General features: G+C 23.4%; 5 protein-coding genes across 11 annotated transcripts; 3 read left to right on the plus strand and 2 right to left on the minus strand.

Moving 5' to 3' along the window:
• The first annotated feature begins 514 nt into the window (after window positions 1–514).
• On the plus strand, window positions 515–5693 carry RpII140 (RNA polymerase II subunit RpII140). Its single transcript, XM_012489687.3, has 5 exons — window positions 515–645; window positions 910–3530; window positions 3607–3949; window positions 4043–4301; window positions 4484–5693. The coding sequence occupies exons 1-5, from the start codon at window positions 627–629 to the stop codon at window positions 4767–4769; spliced, it is 3528 nt and encodes a 1175-aa protein (XP_012345141.2). The 5' UTR covers window positions 515–626; the 3' UTR covers window positions 4770–5693.
• LOC100868728 (E3 ubiquitin-protein ligase TM129) lies at window positions 4782–6983 on the minus strand. Of its 4 annotated transcripts, none has more exons than XM_012489691.2 (6): window positions 6609–6983; window positions 6278–6536; window positions 6009–6198; window positions 5618–5812; window positions 5443–5544; window positions 4782–5313 (listed from the first exon to the last, which is right to left on the minus strand). In XM_012489691.2, exons 1-6 carry the CDS (start codon window positions 6808–6810, stop codon window positions 5293–5295), a joined length of 969 nt encoding a protein of 322 aa, XP_012345145.1. In that variant the 5' UTR covers window positions 6811–6983; the 3' UTR covers window positions 4782–5292. The 4 variants fall into 4 exon arrangements, with proteins under 4 accessions (XP_012345145.1, XP_003696178.1, XP_086767428.1 ...); XM_003696130.3 differs by having other exon boundaries at window positions 5396–5544; XM_086911302.1 differs by having other exon boundaries at window positions 5396–5544; window positions 6278–6518; window positions 6609–6976.
• Window positions 6984–7173: 190 nt separating this feature from the next.
• On the plus strand, window positions 7174–16571 carry Remo (Remoulade). 4 transcript variants are annotated; one of them, XM_086911317.1, is made up of 14 exons: window positions 7174–7339; window positions 7657–7864; window positions 7947–8090; window positions 8168–8239; window positions 8396–8467; window positions 8611–8682; window positions 8750–8833; window positions 8918–9247; window positions 9335–9471; window positions 9536–10372; window positions 10446–10692; window positions 10765–11058; window positions 11130–12483; window positions 16441–16571. In XM_086911317.1, the coding sequence occupies exons 2-14, from the start codon at window positions 7680–7682 to the stop codon at window positions 16456–16458; spliced, it is 3846 nt and encodes a 1281-aa protein (XP_086767443.1). In that variant the 5' UTR covers window positions 7174–7339; window positions 7657–7679; the 3' UTR covers window positions 16459–16571. The 4 variants fall into 4 exon arrangements, with proteins under 4 accessions (XP_086767443.1, XP_086767449.1, XP_086767432.1 ...); XM_086911323.1 differs by lacking the exon at window positions 16441–16571 and adding an exon at window positions 12596–13781; XM_086911306.1 differs by lacking the exon at window positions 16441–16571 and having other exon boundaries at window positions 11130–13981.
• On the minus strand, window positions 13622–16024 carry Coprox (oxygen-dependent coproporphyrinogen-III oxidase). The gene is made up of 2 exons (XM_012489690.3): window positions 15694–16024; window positions 13622–15620 (listed from the first exon to the last, which is right to left on the minus strand). The coding sequence occupies exon 2, from the start codon at window positions 15612–15614 to the stop codon at window positions 14454–14456; it is 1161 nt and encodes a 386-aa protein (XP_012345144.3). The 5' UTR covers window positions 15615–15620; window positions 15694–16024; the 3' UTR covers window positions 13622–14453.
• On the plus strand, window positions 15748–18204 carry SerRS-m (Seryl-tRNA synthetase, mitochondrial). The gene is made up of 4 exons (XM_086911350.1): window positions 15748–16311; window positions 16392–17116; window positions 17269–17436; window positions 17513–18204. Exons 1-4 carry the CDS (start codon window positions 16249–16251, stop codon window positions 17832–17834), a joined length of 1278 nt encoding a protein of 425 aa, XP_086767476.1. The 5' UTR covers window positions 15748–16248; the 3' UTR covers window positions 17835–18204.
• Window positions 18205–18249: the final 45 nt, after the last annotated feature.

Consider the following 18249-nt stretch of genomic DNA (forward strand, 5'->3'; position numbering starts at 1 on the left):
TTTTTCTTCCATTATATTTTTTATTTCTATTCTTTTTTTATGTTTCATTTATGGCACGTTGAAAATGTTAATTTCAATATTTTTATCTTTTATTTCTATCCTTTCTCCATTATTTATTCCCTTTGTTTTCAAATTATTTTCAGTATACGATCACAGACAAAATATTGAATATCAATTAAATAAATTTTCATTATTTTTATTTCAAAACTAATGTTTTAATTTTTAATAATAAAATAAAAATAATAAATAAATAATAATAAAAAATAATAGATATTACATTTATAATGTATCTTTGATAAAATCTAAAAACATTGATTTTAGAAATTCATAACATCAAAAATGAATATTTAAACATAATCTAATGTTGATTTATTCTTTAAAAATTTAGTTATTTTATTTCTGAGTTATATATTGTGATAAAATTGCAATTAACATATTACCGTGTAAATAAATAATAGACCAATGAAAAGAAAGGACATACTCATTATTGTAATATATATATATATATATATATATATATACGAACAACATCTTACATTACTTATGAGAAATAGTTCATGACATTACATTAAGCGAAGCTTTGTACTTGTAGTATTTGTAAGACGTAGTATATAATAAATAAAAAAATGTATTCACTTGAAGAAGGTAAGGATTTATGTTATTAATATGACAAAATATTGCAAGATTATTAGCATTATTAATACAATATAATATTCTATATCTATAATTTAAATATCTATATTTTTATTACTAATTATAATTATATTTTATTTTTTTTATTTTTTAACTTGTTTCAATTTATTCTTTTATAGATTATAATATTGTTATATCAATCTTATATTTTTTTATAGATTATAAAACTAATAATTTTAATAATTGAAAATAGTAATTAAATATATCTTTATTTAGATCAATATGATGATGAAGATGCAGAAGAAATTTCATCAAAACTTTGGCAGGAAGCATGCTGGATTGTTATTAATGCCTATTTTGATGAAAAAGGTCTTGTACGGCAGCAACTTGATAGTTTCGATGAATTTATTGAAATGTCAGTTCAAAGAATTGTTGAAGATTCTCCACAAATTGATTTACAAGCAGAAGCTCAACATACTTCAGGTGAAATAGAAAATCCAGTTAGACATTTATTAAAATTTGAACAAATTTATTTATCAAAACCTACACATTGGGAAAAAGATGGAGCTCCATCTCCTATGATGCCTAATGAGGCAAGACTTAGAAATTTAACTTATTCAGCACCACTATATGTAGATATAACTAAAACAATTGTAAAAGATGGAGAAGATCCTATTGAAACACAACATCAAAAAACATTTATAGGAAAAATTCCTATTATGTTAAGATCAAAATATTGTTTACTTGCTGGTTTATCTGATCGTGATTTAACAGAATTAAATGAATGTCCATTGGATCCTGGAGGTTATTTTATTATTAATGGATCAGAAAAAGTACTTATTGCACAAGAAAAAATGGCAACAAATACTGTTTATGTCTTTAGTATGAAAGATGGTAAATATGCATATAAATCAGAAATTCGATCTTGTTTAGAACATAGTTCACGACCTACATCTACATTATGGATTAATATGATGGCAAAAAGTGGAGCTAGTATTAAAAAGTCTGCTATAGGTCAACGTATTATTGCAATTATTCCATATATTAAACAAGAAATTCCTATTATGATTGTATTTCGTGCACTTGGATTTGTAGCTGATCGTGATATTTTAGAACACATTATATATGATTTTGATGATCCTGAAATGATGGAAATGGTGAAACCTTCTTTAGATGAAGCATTTGTAATACAAGAACAAAATGTTGCTTTAAATTTTATTGGTACTAGAGGTGCAAGACCTGGAGTAACTAAAGAAAAACGTATTAAGTATGCCAGAGAAATCTTACAAAAAGAGATGCTTCCACATGTAGGAATAAGTGATTTTTGTGAAACCAAAAAAGCTTATTTTCTTGGTTATATGGTACATCGATTATTATCAGCCTCTTTAGGTCGAAGAGAATTAGATGATCGAGATCATTATGGAAATAAAAGATTAGATTTAGCTGGTCCATTACTAGCATTTTTATTTAGAGGATTATTTAAAAATCTAATGAAAGAAGTAAGATTGTATGCACAAAAGTTCATTGATAGGGGGAAAGATTTTAATCTTGAACTTGCTATAAAAACTAAAATTATCACTGATGGTTTAAGATACTCACTTGCTACAGGTAATTGGGGTGATCAAAAAAAAGCACATCAAGCTAGAGCTGGTGTATCACAAGTATTAAATAGGTTAACATTTGCATCAACATTATCACATTTAAGAAGAGTAAATTCTCCAATTGGAAGAGATGGAAAATTAGCCAAACCACGTCAATTACATAATACATTATGGGGTATGTTATGTCCTGCAGAAACTCCTGAAGGTGCTGCTGTTGGTCTAGTAAAAAATTTGGCATTAATGGCATATATAAGTGTTGGATCTCAACCTTCACCAATTCTTGAATTCTTGGAGGAATGGTCTATGGAAAACTTAGAAGAAATTGCACCAAGTGCAATAGCTGATGCAACAAAAATATTTGTAAATGGTTGTTGGGTTGGCATTCACAGAGACCCGGATCAATTAATGGCCACTTTACGTAAATTAAGGAGACAAATGGATATCATTGTATCAGAAGTATCTATGATAAGAGATATTAGGGATCGTGAAATCAGAATATATACAGATGCTGGGAGAATTAGTAGGCCTTTATTAATTGTTGAAGGGCAAAATCTATTATTGAAGAAAAGACATATTGATATGTTAAAGGAAAGAGATTATAATAATGATGGCTGGCAAGAATTAGTTGGTAGTGGAGTTGTTGAATATATTGATACTTTAGAAGAAGAAACTGTTATGATTGCAATGTCACCTGAAGATTTGAGACAAGAGAAAGAATATGCATATTGTACAACATATACACATTGTGAAATTCATCCAGCAATGATTTTAGGAGTATGTGCCTCAATTATTCCATTTCCTGATCATAATCAGAGTCCAAGAAATACCTATCAAAGTGCTATGGGTAAACAAGCTATGGGAGTATATATTACAAATTTTCATGTTCGAATGGATACTTTAGCACATGTATTATATTATCCTCATAAACCTTTGGTAACTACTAGATCTATGGAATATCTTAGATTTCGTGAATTACCTGCTGGAATTAACAGTATAGTTGCTATATTATGTTATACTGGTTATAATCAAGAAGATAGTGTTATCTTAAATGCTAGTGCTGTTGAAAGAGGTTTCTTTCGATCTGTATTTTATAGATCTTATAAAGATTCAGAATCTAAAAGAATTGGAGATCAAGAAGAACAATTTGAAAAACCTACACGACAAACTTGTCAAGGGATGCGTAATGCTATTTATGATAAATTAGATGATGATGGAATTATTGCTCCTGGAATTCGTGTATCTGGAGATGATGTAGTTATAGGTAAAACTATTACACTTCCAGAGGCAGATGATGAGGTATATATTTTTATATAATAATTTCATTAAATCAAATTTATTTATGATATCTTTTTACATCTTAAAATAATTACAGTTGGATAGTACAACAAAACGTTTTACAAAACGAGATGCATCAACTTTCTTACGTAATAGTGAAACTGGTATAGTTGATCAAGTAATGTTGACATTGAACAGTGAAGGATATAAATTTTGTAAAATAAGAGTACGCAGCGTTCGTATTCCACAAATCGGTGATAAATTTGCTTCACGTCATGGACAGAAAGGTACTTGTGGAATTCAATATAGACAAGAAGATATGCCATTTTCATGTGAAGGTCTTACACCAGACATTATAATTAATCCTCATGCAATTCCATCACGTATGACTATTGGTCACTTAATTGAATGTATACAAGGAAAAGTATCTGCTAATAAAGGTATTTATATGTTTTTATCTTTAATTATAACATAATATATTAAAAATTTAACAAGTATATTTAATAAATTGATTATAATATATATTTCTATAGGTGAAATTGGTGATGCTACACCATTTAATGATGCTGTAAATGTACAGAAAATTTCTACACTTTTACAAGAATATGGTTATCAATTGAGAGGAAATGAAGTCATGTATAATGGTCATACAGGCCGCAAAATAAATGCTCAAGTTTTCTTAGGACCTACTTATTATCAACGTTTAAAGCATATGGTGGATGATAAAATTCATAGTAGAGCTCGAGGACCTGTACAAATTTTAGTCAGACAACCTATGGAAGGAAGAGCAAGGTAAATTATATATAATTTTTATTTTATTTTATCTATTTATATATCTATATTATTTTATATCTATCATAATTTAGTAAATAAATTTACTATAAATTAATATAAATTAATTTAATATTAAAATATATTCATATTTTTAATATATAATGTAATTATATATTCATATATCTAATATATAAATTTAGAGATGGAGGTTTACGATTTGGTGAAATGGAACGCGATTGTCAAATTTCTCATGGAGCTGCACAATTTCTAAGAGAACGTTTATTTGAAGTCTCAGATCCATATCGAATACATATATGTAACTTTTGTGGTTTAATTGCAATAGCAAATTTAAGGAATAATACATTTGAATGTAAAGGATGTAAAAACAAAACACAAATTTCTCAAATTAGATTACCATATGCAGCAAAATTACTTTTCCAAGAACTTATGGCTATGAATATTGCACCTAGATTAATGGTAGCATAATTATAAACCATATTTTATATTACCATTAGTTTTGTATTTTATTAAAATATTTAAAACCATATAATTTATTTGTTAGTTTAACATTTTATGTAAGATTTTTATATATATATATAAGTACAATTATAATCATAATAATATAAATCTTAATAAATAAAAATGTTATTCTTTATTTTTTTATAGTGCTAATATTTAAACTATTTTTATCTAGAAATTTAGATATGAATATATCACACTATGATCTATGAAAAATATGATTTAAATGCATTTCATTATATTTTTCATTTACTAATTCTAATTAACAAAACATAATAAATAATATTAAGAATTATTTTTGTATATTATTATTATATATTGTTTCTATTAGATAGAATATAGTTTGTAATTAAAATAAGAAATATAATTCTATTAGAATATTATTTTTTACATTTAAGTAGATTGTATAAGACATACATCTAAAATACAAAATTTTGCTCTGCATACTGGACAGGTACATTTAGAAGATAACCATGTTTCAGGTGCATTTTCATCTTGTCTTGATGCAAACCTATAACAATATAATTTTCATTAATATATTTGTATTATAAAATAAAAATTAAATATATTTATTATATATATTATATATTAACCATTTTGCCATACAGTCTATACACCACATTGGACGACAATAACATACCATACAATCTTCAAGATTTCCACTTCCTATACCACTACTACATTGTTTATTCAATTTTATATTTGATAAGGCTTGCATACATCCTATACATTGACCTAATTCCTTTAAATATTTTTATATAACAATAATTCATTCAATCATAAATACAATATTAAATTTATAATAAATAAAATACCTCTGTATATTCATAATATGGATTTTCTTGTACTTGTTCTTTAAAATTATCAATAAATTTATCAAGTAAAGTTTTATGAAATGTAATATTCTGTAATATGATAATAGGACGAGATACTTTATCTTGAAGATTTTTAAAGTCAAATACATTCAATCTTATATCAAAAGGTTGTGATCCTGGTCTAGTAGGTTTTACCTGCATAATGACAAAGATTAATTATAATAAAAAAATAAATTTAAATCAAAATAATTTTACTTATATAGAAAATTTTTTTTATAAAATAATTTTATTATTAATTAATTTTTACTAATATTATTACTAATATTTACTAATATTTATTATAATTGCTATTAATATTTATAGAATGTTATATTTATAATTAAAAATTTACTTCAATATTAATAAATTGAACTTCTCCTCTTGTCAAAGGTGACATTTCATGAGTATCACTTTTATTAACTATTAAAGCTGTATCATTTTGGTGGGCAACCATTATTTTATAAGGTAAAACTTTAATTATCCAATTATCGGTGGCTATTATGGATGTTATACTATTTGTAGTAATTATTGTTTTATCTATTCTAAAATAAAATATTAATCATTTAGTCACTTTCTAAAACAATATATTAAATAAATAAAATTCTAAATTTAATATATAACCTTTGATATTCTACATTAATATCAGAAGCTACTGTAGTCCATGACAATCTGTTATTATTATTGCTGTTACAATAAATTGCAAGATTTTGTGCTATTGGATGTTTACTCCAATTATTTATTGACCATATTAAGATTTTATATAAAGTATATAAAGGCATCAATATAGAGCAAGTAACAAATATTGACCATAAATTGACATGACTTAATAATGCACTGACAACATCTACATGTCCAAACAAAACTAAACCAAAAGCATAACCTATTTAAAAAAAAATTTATTTCAACATAATATAGAAAATATTTAGAGTAAAAAAAAAATAAATATATTTACCAAATGGGAGCATAGAATGTATAAATAATGTAATAATACTTCTTTTTATATGATATTGTACAAAAAATTCATTTTCACTACCTAACCAATTTGAAAATATATCTTTTATGGTTAAACCGGCTGATACAAATTCTGTAGGTGGATATATGATACATCCTGACATTAAAATATAAAATAAAGTATAAAAAAAGAAAGCAGACATTTTTCACAAAAATATGTTTCCAATTGTATATTTTTAGCTTTTTATCTAATTGAAGAAAGACTTTTACAAAAATATATTTAATAATTAATGATTAAATACCTTATTTTATGAACAATATTTAAAGTGAAATAATAGGTTAGATACAATTGTTATGATGGATTCTTATGAAAATTGTTATTTTCTAAAATAATTTTAATTTTTATGAATATTTTTTATAATATAAAAAATATTAAAATATTTTATACTTTGTCCCCGTAATATAATTTTTCAAAAAAATTATTTCTTTAAAATTATTTTTTATCAAATAAAACAAAAATAATATTTTTAAAATTAATACGTGAAAATCAGCCTATAATTACTTCTATATTTTATATACAAATATATAGTCGATAGTTTATGACAATTCGTAAGTTATCTTTAAATGCTATTTGAAATAAGTGATTATTTATAATTATCTTTGCAATTATTAAATATTAATGACGGAATTTAACATTAAAACAATATGATAAATACAATTTTTTTGTTAAGCGTACGTATTAAATTTTTTATATATAAGTTCATTGTTTATATTCATATAAAAGCATTCTATTATATTTTTGTTTTTATAATAAAAGATGTAAATAATGAATGAAAATTATATATTGAATATCAAAAAAATATTTGTTGGAATTTGAATTTTATTAAAAAATATAATAATTATATTATATTATTAGTTTTATATATTATTAGTATTTTGTTTACAATATATTTATACTTAAAATATTTATATTATCAATTATTTTTGTAATCAATGATTACAATTTTTTTATTTCAATTTTCTTATTAATTAAATCTGATATTCTTTAGGTAAAAATCTATCTTTTTTAAAAATGAGAGCTATTTTACTGTTTTTAATTTTAATCCAAACAAGAGGAAAATCAATCCAAATATGTCCAAAATATTGTACATGTAAACCTGGTGCACAAGCTGAATGGTTACGTATTAAATGCAATAATGAATTACAGAATATTAGAGATATCAATATCGATAGTGTCAGTGTGGAATTAGTTCAATTGTAAGATTATATTATTATAAATTGTTCTATATAACTAATTAATATCTGTTTTTTATTATAAAATATATTTAATATATTTCAGAGATTTAAGTAAAAATAATATTTATGCCATTGAAGCTAATATATTTAAAAATTTGACAAATTTAAAACGTTTGAATTTATCACGAAATGATATAACTTTTATTGGTGAAGATTGTTTTAATGGTCTTGAAAATTTAGAAAGACTGTAAGAATATTAGTTATTATTAATAGATTATTCATTATTGAATATATTTTATAAATATATTTAATTGTTTTATTTAGGGATTTAAGTAAAAATCAAATTTCAACTATTGATATTTACACATTTAAGACATTATCAAATTTAAAAAGACTGTAAGTTCATAAAGTATATAAAATATATTAATATGATATATATATTATATATATTGATGTATACTTTTATGTTTTTTTATCTTAAATATTATTTATTATATTATATTATATATTATATTAATATTATATATTAAATATTATTTATTTGATTATTAGTGATTTATCAAGCAACAACATAAGTACGATGAAACCATCATTATTTCATGATTTACTGGCTTTAGAACGCTTGTAAGTGAGTTTCTAATTTTAATTTTAATTTACTTTGTGTGTGTGTGTTTATTTTTTTTATTATAAATATATATACTTATATATTATATATATATGATTACAATTATATTTAAAAGATAATATTGATTTTTAAAATATTATAGGAAATTAAATGAAAATAGATTGACAACTTTAATGGAAGGTACTTTTTATAACCTAAAGTTTTTAAAACAGTTGTAAGTAAGTTATTTATTATTATAAGTATATAAAATAAAGTTATTCAAATTTCAAATTTTATTTTAGAGATTTGTCTAATAATCCATGGAGATGTGATTGTGAATTGTACTGGTTTAGTAATTGGATTTATAATAGTTCTATTAAATTAAGGTAATATATATTTATAGAAATAATAAAATAAAAAATTTTTTTATAATTTAATTATAATTTCTAATAGATTTTTAAACATTTCAGTCCTGCTCCAAAATGTGCATCACCTTTAAATGTCAAAGGTGAATTTGTGAAGGAATTAAAGTATTCAGAAAATATTCAATGTCAATGGTTACCACCTACAATTGAACTTCGACCAGTTCATAATCAAGTAGTATTTGCAGGAGATTCTATAACTTTAAAATGTAGAGCACCTAGCATAACAGAAGACAAAAATGCAAAATTAAGTTGGTTATGGTATCCTAACACTACTTCTGAAATCATAGATTTAAATTCATTTTTAGATCCACAAAAAAGTTTATCTAATATTAAAATTGATAATAGATATCTTACAGATAGTGGTATTGTGGATAGGTAATTTAATATTTAATATAATATAAAAATTTAAAAAAAAAAACTTATACATATAATATAATATTAATAATATTATCATTTTTATAGTTCACTTAGTATTGTTCCAGTTAAAAAAGAACATAATGGTCAATGGAATTGTTTATTAGTTTCTACAAATGGTAATAGATCAAAAACAATTAGTGTAATTGTTATTTCTGAAGAAACTCGTTATTGCCCTTTAGTAGGTAAGATAAGTTATATATTTGAAATTTTAATGTAATAATATCATAAATAATTATGTTATTACAGTAACTAAAAGTAATAAAGGTATGTATACATGGCCAAAAACTGTAGTAGGATGGAAAGCAGAATTGCCATGTGAAGGAAATCATTTATCAGGTTTAATGCAAATACCTTTAAAAGCTTCTTATCAATGTAATATTACTGGATACTGGGAAAATCTAAACACAGAATTATGTCCTTACATATCACATATAACAAAAAGCTTAGAACAGTTTTCTAAAGTTAATCTTTCACTTACAAAAATTAATTTATTAGAAACAGCAAAGAAATTCAAAAATTATACCGGAAATGCTATAAAAATAACTGATCCTATTGAAATAAATTTTATAACTCAAACTATAGAGAATTATTTAAATTTTATAATTGAAGAAAAAGAACTTGGTTCCATGTTAATCGATGTTATTAGTACTTTAATTAATGTACCAAAGAATATTTTAAGGAAAGCTGAAATTTCTTTTAAATCTTGTACACGGATAATAAAAGCTGTAGAAAAAATTATAGAATTTACTCCATCTATACAATTTTATAAGAAAAATATGGCATTGGAAGAATTTAGAGTTAAACGTGATAGTTTCACAGGATTGATATGTACATGGTATTCCAATAATAATCCAGAAATACGATTTTTACAATGTACAACAAATAATAGAACGTCACCTATTAATATAAAGGATAGAGTAATTGAAGCATCAATACATTTACCTGCATCTTTATTACATTATTCACGTGAGATTGTTGCTTATCAATTAATGATTTCTGTATATAGCAATAACAGATTGTTTCCTAAAATAAATAACAATGATAATATGGATATTGCATCTTGTGTCATTGGAAGCAAATTATGTATGTATAATTAAAAATTTTAAATGTAAAATATTTTTATTGAAAAATAAAATAATTTCAAATTTATTTTCAGATGGAATGTCAGTACAAAATTTAACTGAGCCTGTATATATTATGCTTAAAGTACCTTTATATTATTATGCTGGAAAAAAATTATTACCTGTAGTTTGGGATGAAACATTAAATAAATCAGGTGGTTGGACAAGTGATGGTTGTCATTTAAGAAACGTATTAAACAATTTAATAGTATTTCATTGCAATAGATTAGGATATTATGGCCTTTTACAAGATACATCTTCATTTGATTATGATGATAACAGGTATATATTATAATATTAATAAATTTATATTAAATATATTAATTTTTAATTTTTTTTTCTTTTTTTTTTTAGCATAAATGGAGCAAAATTTAGATATTCAAATCCTGCAATATATATCGGTAGCATTGCAACAATAACATGTTTAATTTTTATGTCTGTTACATATATTATTTGTTACACATCAATTACTATGCCTAAAAAGGCAAAACATTGTGTTATTAATACTTGGTTTGCTATGGCATTATTATCATTTTTTTATAGTATTGGTATTTATCAAACAGAAAATATACCAATTTGTCAAGGTGTTGGTCTTATTTTGCATTATTTATCTTTGTGTTCTTTGTTATGGATGGCAGTATTTGCGAGGTAATCAATTTTTCTTTTATTTTTTTTTTTTTAATTTAAAAGTAAATATTAAAACATTAATTTATTTACAGCAATATGTATAAAAAATTATCTAAATCAGATCTTGAAGATATTCCAGATAATGAACTTCAAGATCAACCAATCCCAAAGCCATTATTAGGACTTTATTTAGTTGGCTGGGGTATAGCTATGATCATTTGTGGTATATCTGGTGCAATAAATTTACGAGAATATGCTGGATATTCTTATTGCTTTCTCACATCTGGTCCTGCACTTGTTGCTCTCTTTGTTCCAGCTGGAATTCTAATTACGTATTTAATTATTTTTCATTTACTTATTAAATGCTCAATACAGAATGTTGATATGAATGCTCAGTTATCTGAAGGTACACAAGCTACAGAAAATATGGATTTAGAATTATTGGAACCGAATACAAATATTTCTGTAGATAGAAATAGTGCACGTAGTGCACAAACTGTTTTATCTGATATTGAAGATTCAGAACATTCTCAAATAACTCAATTAAAAGGTCAAATTATTACATTAATTTTATATTTAATATCGTGGATTACTGCAGCAGCAGCTATGACAAAACCACTAAATGCATATATTTCATTTGATGAGACTATATTTGCTACATTATATTCATTTTTTTCTAGTTCACTTGGTATTTTTATTCTTTTTTTTTATGGAATTGCACGAAATGATGTTCGGTCACAATGGTTGAAAATGGGTTGTTGGTTTCAAAAACGGAAAAATCGATGTTGTCGAACAAGAAGTATTTCTGATGCAAATCCTGTGATAGCACCACAATCTTTAGTACAAAATTTAGTACCCCCAATATCTAATTCTCAAGCTACCCAAGTTACATCTGATTCAAATTCCATTAGTTCATCCAGATATACCAATAGATCGCAAACTTACAATGCGTTTAAAGTTACAGATATTATAACAAATCAAGAAATCTCACCTGTTAATAGAAAAATGACAAATGTAAACTTAGTTGTATTACATAGACAACAATACAGATCTGACAATTCTGTTACAACATATATTGAACCAACTTGTGTTGAAATGTTTTATAATCCTCATCAAAGTGGAGTTGCTAGAAAATTCTTCAGAAAACAACGTCGTCATACAAAAAATAATAATCTCGGTCCTCGAAAACAAGGTGATGGAGGTGCTGTAAGTGATGCTGGTAGTTGTATTTCTGTTCCACGATCTAGTACGAAATTAGAAAGTAATATAGACCAAACTATTTTAAGTAGCAGTGCAAAAGTAAATAATACAAATATCCATGTTGAATTAAATCCAATAAATGATATTAAAAACGTTAATATACTCTCAGATAGCGGTGGTAGTATTTCAGAGGAAAAAAATGTTCCAGTGCGATTTGTTATTGGTCAAGAAAGTCTTTTTCGAAACGTAAGAAAAGTTAATAATAATTGTAGATTACATGATTCTATAAACAGAATGTCAAATTCTGCAAGAAATAATTGCCAAAAAGAATTACTAAATTTAACTTTACATGATTCAGATATAGATATTAAAACTGATGAAGAAAAACACTTACAAAGTGTTTCACAACAATGCAGTTTAGAATATAGTTCTGAAATTGAATCACAAATGATTAGTGAAAAAAGTGATCATAATTTGTCAGAAATTTATGAAACTGTAGAAACTGTTACAGAAACAAAATTTTTAAAAAAAGATTGTCAAAGTATGAATGAATTTTATGAATTAGAAGAACGACAGTCTAATGTTACTTTAAAATGGTTGACTCATTCTAATAGCATGCATTGCCTTCCAATAGATACTGTAAAACCATTAAAAAATAATTATTGTAATTCATTAAATGACATCACGTCTCTCACCAGTTTAAAAAAATGTGAATATTTAAAATCATTTACAGGCCTACAAAATATTACAAGCTCAAATTTATGTGATAAAAGATCCCTATCTCAAAAATCATTTAATAAATCAGAATTATCTTTTTTTAAAGTAAATAGCGCAGCAAAAGATAATTTAATACCAACTACAACATATATAACTCCTGAAATAAGTTTTGAATGTGCCTCTAATACATGCACTGATGAATATAAATCTAAACAAAAACTTGTCAATTCTATGATTGATATGAGATCTCTTATGCATAGTTCTTGTAATATTATAAGAAATTTAGATACAAAAAATGAAGTAGAGAGTTTAAACAAACAACAAATGATACAGAATATTGAAACCAATAAAACACATTTAAATAATCCAAATACTTATCTACAAATAGTCAAAAAAGAAACAAGTGTTTAATCTAGTTTTGCTTATCTAAAACACGTAATATATTAATATAGACATTTTATCTAAAAGAATAGAATAATTTTTCTTTCTTTAATAATATTTACAATTTTATAATATTAAAATATTAAAAATAATTTTTTTTTATTAATTTATCTATAAAACACAATTCCTATATAATATAAATATAGGAATATATATAATATATATATATACTTTTTTATAAAAATATTTTTAAAACATTTTTATTCATATATATGAAACATTATTATACTATTTGTTAGATATGTATTTATTCAAAAAAATTGTACATAATTAATACAAACAAATCCCATATTTTTATGAATTCTATATGATTTATTTCTTTGCTTTGTATATAAATTGTTTTGTAAAAAGAGTGCTCAAGAATTATATACTTATAACTAAAAATATATTTTTACTGAGATTTGCTTCCTTGATAAATTTTTTAGATTTAAGAATATTTTATAATTAACTTAATTAAATTTTTTACCAATGATTTTTTGTACTGTAAATTTTCATATATTATGATTTTTATAATTGTATGTGCAATGTATAAATATGCTCTATATAAGACTGAATATTTTACTAAATAAAATTAAAATATATCAAATTTGTTATTATCATCTGCTTTTACATGTCTAAAATAAGTTTATACAATATTTGAAAAGATGAATAATTATCATATATATTTCATATATATTTAAGTTAGTAAAATATATTTAAATAGTATTTTCAATTTTAAAATAGTATTAAAAAATAAAGACATGAGCACCTGTATTGCATACATACACAAAATTGTGTAGTATATAAGAATATTACTTTTATATAAAATTTATATATGTAATGTCTTTCTTATATTTGAAAAATATATTTAAATGTTTAAAAAATATAGTGTTATTTTATATCTTAATTTATATTTTTGTAACTGATACTTAATTGATATTGCTCTTGAAAATAACAAAAATTAAACATAAAAATTTATTACAAAAGTTAAAATTATTGCATTAAATTATATTTTAAATTAAATTAAAAGATAATAGTTTCATTAACTAAAGTTTCATAATATTAAGAGATTTTTTATATTACTTTAGCCATTCTTTAGGATTTCTCAATACATTAACAAGTTCTGCTTCTTTTGAATCAGGTTCTGGCTCATGCATATAATGCCATTTTGCTGACAAAGGCAAAGACATTAATATACTTTCATATCGTGCTCCAGGTGTATATAAACCAAATTTTGTACCACGATCATATATTAAATTAAATTCAACATATCTTCCTCTACGTAATAATTGCCATTGCCTTTCAGCATATCCATATCTATCATTTTTATGTTTTTCAACTAATGGAATGTAAGAAGGAATTACAGCTTCTGCACAAGATTTTACAAATTGAAATGCTTCTTCTTGACTAGGTGTATCAATATCATCAAAAAAGATACCACCTACTCCTCTACGTTCTCCTCTATGTGTAATAAAAAAGTAATCATCACACCATTTTTTATATTTTGGATAAAATGAAAGATCATGTTTATCACATGCAATTTTTAAAGTCTTATGAAATTGTTTTATATCATCTTCATTTAAATAATAAGGTGTAAGATCAGTACCACCTCCAAACCACCATTGAATTGAACCATCTGAATTTTCTACTTCAAAGTATCGATAGTTGAAATGTATTGTTGGAATCATGGGATTACGAGGATGAATTACAGCACTTACACCAGCTGCAAAAAATGGTACAGACCCTTCTTGCATATTTTTTCCACGTGCTCTCATTTGTTGTACTGCACCTGGTGGTAATGTACCAGTGACAACAGATACATTTACACCAGCCTTTTCAAAAACAACTCCATCTTGTAAAACACAAGTAATTCCTCCACCACCTTCCTTTCTAATCCATCTATCAACTTTAAAACGATGATTTGGATCTTCTAAGGATTCCAGAGCTTTACAAAAATCTGCTTGAGTTGTCATTACTAATAATTCCATTTTCTTTCTCATATTCTGTCTTTTTCTTAATTCCTTAATATCAGTAATAGGTTGTGCCATAAATCTTTTTATATCCAATTCATTTTGAGCTGCTAATACTGTAACTCCTGAAGTACTATAAACTATGATACTTGTGAATATACCAATCCCAATATAGTTTATATTTTTAATTTTATGTTGAACTGTATATGAATATTTATGAAAAAAATGACGAAAAGAAATCCAATTTCTTAATAATACACGGGGTACCATAGTTATCTGTAATTAATATTTTATTTTATTTGTAATATTCTTATATAATCTTACAATAATTTTATAATATTAAACTCACATATAATATTAAACTGATTAATATTAAATTATTTTTACTTTTATATTAATAATTAATAATTAAAAACTTTTATTTTCAAATAAAAATATTATTATTAAAAATTATTGAATGAATTGCAAATTTTGCGTAATACAAAAATAACGCATAAACGAATTTATTTTTAAATAAATTTGAAATCTTTAAAATAAAATTCTATTTTATTATAACTATTTTTACTAAAGTAACACAATTATTTTTTTTATAAACTATTATAATAATATTATATATTTAAAATTTTAAGTTTGAAGAAAAACACGTGTGTCTCATAGAATTGTAAAAGTAATTGTACTATATAAAACTAAAAAATTAATTATTTTCTTGAATAATGATATAGTTCATTATAACAACTTAATTATTTACAAGTTATATTAAAATAATTTTGCAATAAAATAGATATTTCTAAATAATAATTGTAATAAAAAAAAAGAAAAATATTTGTTAGAGGTTAATTGGTTATAAAAAATTAATACTTAATATATATAAATAACTTATAATTAATATTATTCTTTTAAAAAAATGTGGTCTAAAAAACAATTTAGTCAATTTTTTAAATATTCTCAATTTTTTACACGGATTTTGGTATGTTATATAATACAAAAGAATATTTATTTTATTTGTTATTGTTTTTTTAATTAATAAAATTACACGTTTTTTTACAGTTAAAAAAACAATCAACACAATGTAATATAGATATGTTGCATATTCCAGAACCTGAATATGATGTAGATTATATATGTAATCCATCTAATCGAGATATTATTTATAATAATATATTAGCAAGAAAAAGTATTGGAGATATTGACAAAGTTCTGGAATTTTCAAAAAAACCAGAATTAAAGAAATTATTCCTAAATGAATTAAATAAAATACCAAATCAAACAGATCCAATAATATTATCTTATGGTAGAGAACCAAAAATTTTAAAAGAATGTGGATACAAACCAAGATTTGACTTTGAACCACAAGAATTTTCAACATTAGTCACAAAATTAAAAGCATTCAAAGGTGATATTTTGAAACCCTTAATAGGACAACGTGGTTACTTATTTTTAGGAGATTTAGCAGAATTAGAAGAAGCATTGATTTATCATACAATCAAAACATTAATGAAATACAATTTTAAACTTGTTTCTGTTCCTGATATTATTCCTACTGAGGTAATAAAAAGATGTGGATTAATATTTGATAATGGAAGAGATCTTATATATAACTTAAGCCCATTTTATGGAGATTACAGTTTATCTGGAACAGCAGAAATGTCTTTAGCTTATAAAATAATGAATACCATATTCGATTCTGAAGATTTACCATTAAAAATGGCTGCTGTAAGCAGATGTTTTAGAGCAGAAGTATCTAATATTCATCAAGAGAGAGGTTTATACAGGTAATATCATATTAGATATTTATCAACATAATTATATATGACATAATAATTATTTTGAAATTAATAATTTAATTTCAAAATAATTAATTTAATTAAAATTATATTTTGTTTACACAATGCACAATTTTATATATATATATATATGTATTAAGGGTTCATCAGTTCACAAAAGTTGAAATGTTTGTATGTTCAAAACATGAGGAATCTGCAAATCAATTTCAAGAACTTCAAAATATTCAAGAAAATTTATTTTCTTCTTTAAATTTACATTTTCGAATAATTGATATGCCATCTTATGATTTAGGATCTCCAGCATATAGGTAAATGATATTATTATACATAAAATTGTTTACATTTTAAATATCTTAATATCATATTATAAATTTATATATTTAGGAAAGTAGATATAGAAGGCTGGATGCCTGGAAAAAAAATGTATGGAGAATTATCTAGTTGTAGTAATTGTACAGATTATCAGTCACGAAGACTTGGTATAAAATATAAAACAAAGAATGGAGAACTTTTACATGTTCATACTTTAAATGGAACTGCATGTGCTATACCTCGTATGTTAATTGCACTATGTGAATCATATCAAACAAAATATGGTCATATTACAGTTCCAAACATTTTAATACCTTACATGACAGAAAAAACACTTAAAAAACAAAAAATTGCAGATACAAAACTTCATAAATTTAAGATGTTTAATCCATAAATATATTAGTACTTATACAATGAAATTTTTTTCTAATGTTTAGAAATAAAAATAGAAATAATAATAATTTCATTATTATTATTGTTATTTATGAGAATATACGAAAAAGTAGTAGATTTTATTAGAATTAATATTTTAATATTTGAAAAATAATATTTTTTATAATTTATTACGATATTTTAATTTCATAGCTACATGCGAAAATATGTATTTAGATTAGTAAACATTGTATATACTTTATCATGCATGTATGTATATATTATATAAATCATTATAATATTTAATATTTAATATATTATTTGAACTGGAATTTTAATTTAATAAAATAAGAGTAAAATTGAAAAAAATAAAATTTTTACTTTTAATTATATATAAATGTTGAAAATTATTTTATTCTTTTGATTTTCTTTTCAAA

The sequence above is a fragment of the Apis florea genome, unplaced genomic scaffold (genome assembly GCF_048593485.1).
Source record: "Apis florea isolate Af1SG1 unplaced genomic scaffold, ASM4859348v1 contig_1789_pilon, whole genome shotgun sequence".
NCBI lineage: Eukaryota > Metazoa > Arthropoda > Insecta > Hymenoptera > Apidae > Apis > Apis florea.

Bases quoted from the DNA above. Each gene is read 5' to 3' on its own strand.
- Coprox (XM_012489690.3), bottom strand. From the start codon at position 15,614: ATGGTACCCCGTGTATTATTAAGAAATTGGATTTCTTTTCGTCATTTT.
- Remo (XM_086911306.1), top strand. From the start codon at position 7,680: ATGAGAGCTATTTTACTGTTTTTAATTTTAATCCAAACAAGAGGAAAA. The intron at 8,240-8,395 runs GTAAGTTCATAA...TTTGATTATTAG, and splicing joins TTATCAAATTTAAAAAGACT to TGATTTATCAAGCAACAACA. The intron at 9,248-9,334 runs GTAATTTAATAT...TCATTTTTATAG, and splicing joins GATAGTGGTATTGTGGATAG to TTCACTTAGTATTGTTCCAG.
- LOC100868728 (XM_003696130.3), bottom strand. From the start codon at position 6,810: ATGTCTGCTTTCTTTTTTTATACTTTATTTTATATTTTAATGTCAGGA. The intron at 6,537-6,608 runs GTAAATATATTT...TTTTTTAAATAG, and splicing joins ACATTCTATGCTCCCATTTG to GTTATGCTTTTGGTTTAGTT. The intron at 5,813-6,008 runs GTAAATTTTTAA...GTCATTATGCAG, and splicing joins TTCAATTTATTAATATTGAA to GTAAAACCTACTAGACCAGG.
- SerRS-m (XM_086911350.1), top strand. From the start codon at position 16,249: ATGTGGTCTAAAAAACAATTTAGTCAATTTTTTAAATATTCTCAATTT. The intron at 16,312-16,391 runs GTATGTTATATA...GTTTTTTTACAG, and splicing joins AATTTTTTACACGGATTTTG to TTAAAAAAACAATCAACACA. The intron at 17,117-17,268 runs GTAATATCATAT...ATATGTATTAAG, and splicing joins CAAGAGAGAGGTTTATACAG to GGTTCATCAGTTCACAAAAG.
- RpII140 (XM_012489687.3), top strand. The intron at 3,531-3,606 runs GTATATATTTTT...AAATAATTACAG, and splicing joins TTCCAGAGGCAGATGATGAG to TTGGATAGTACAACAAAACG. The intron at 4,302-4,483 runs GTAAATTATATA...ATATAAATTTAG, and splicing joins CCTATGGAAGGAAGAGCAAG to AGATGGAGGTTTACGATTTG.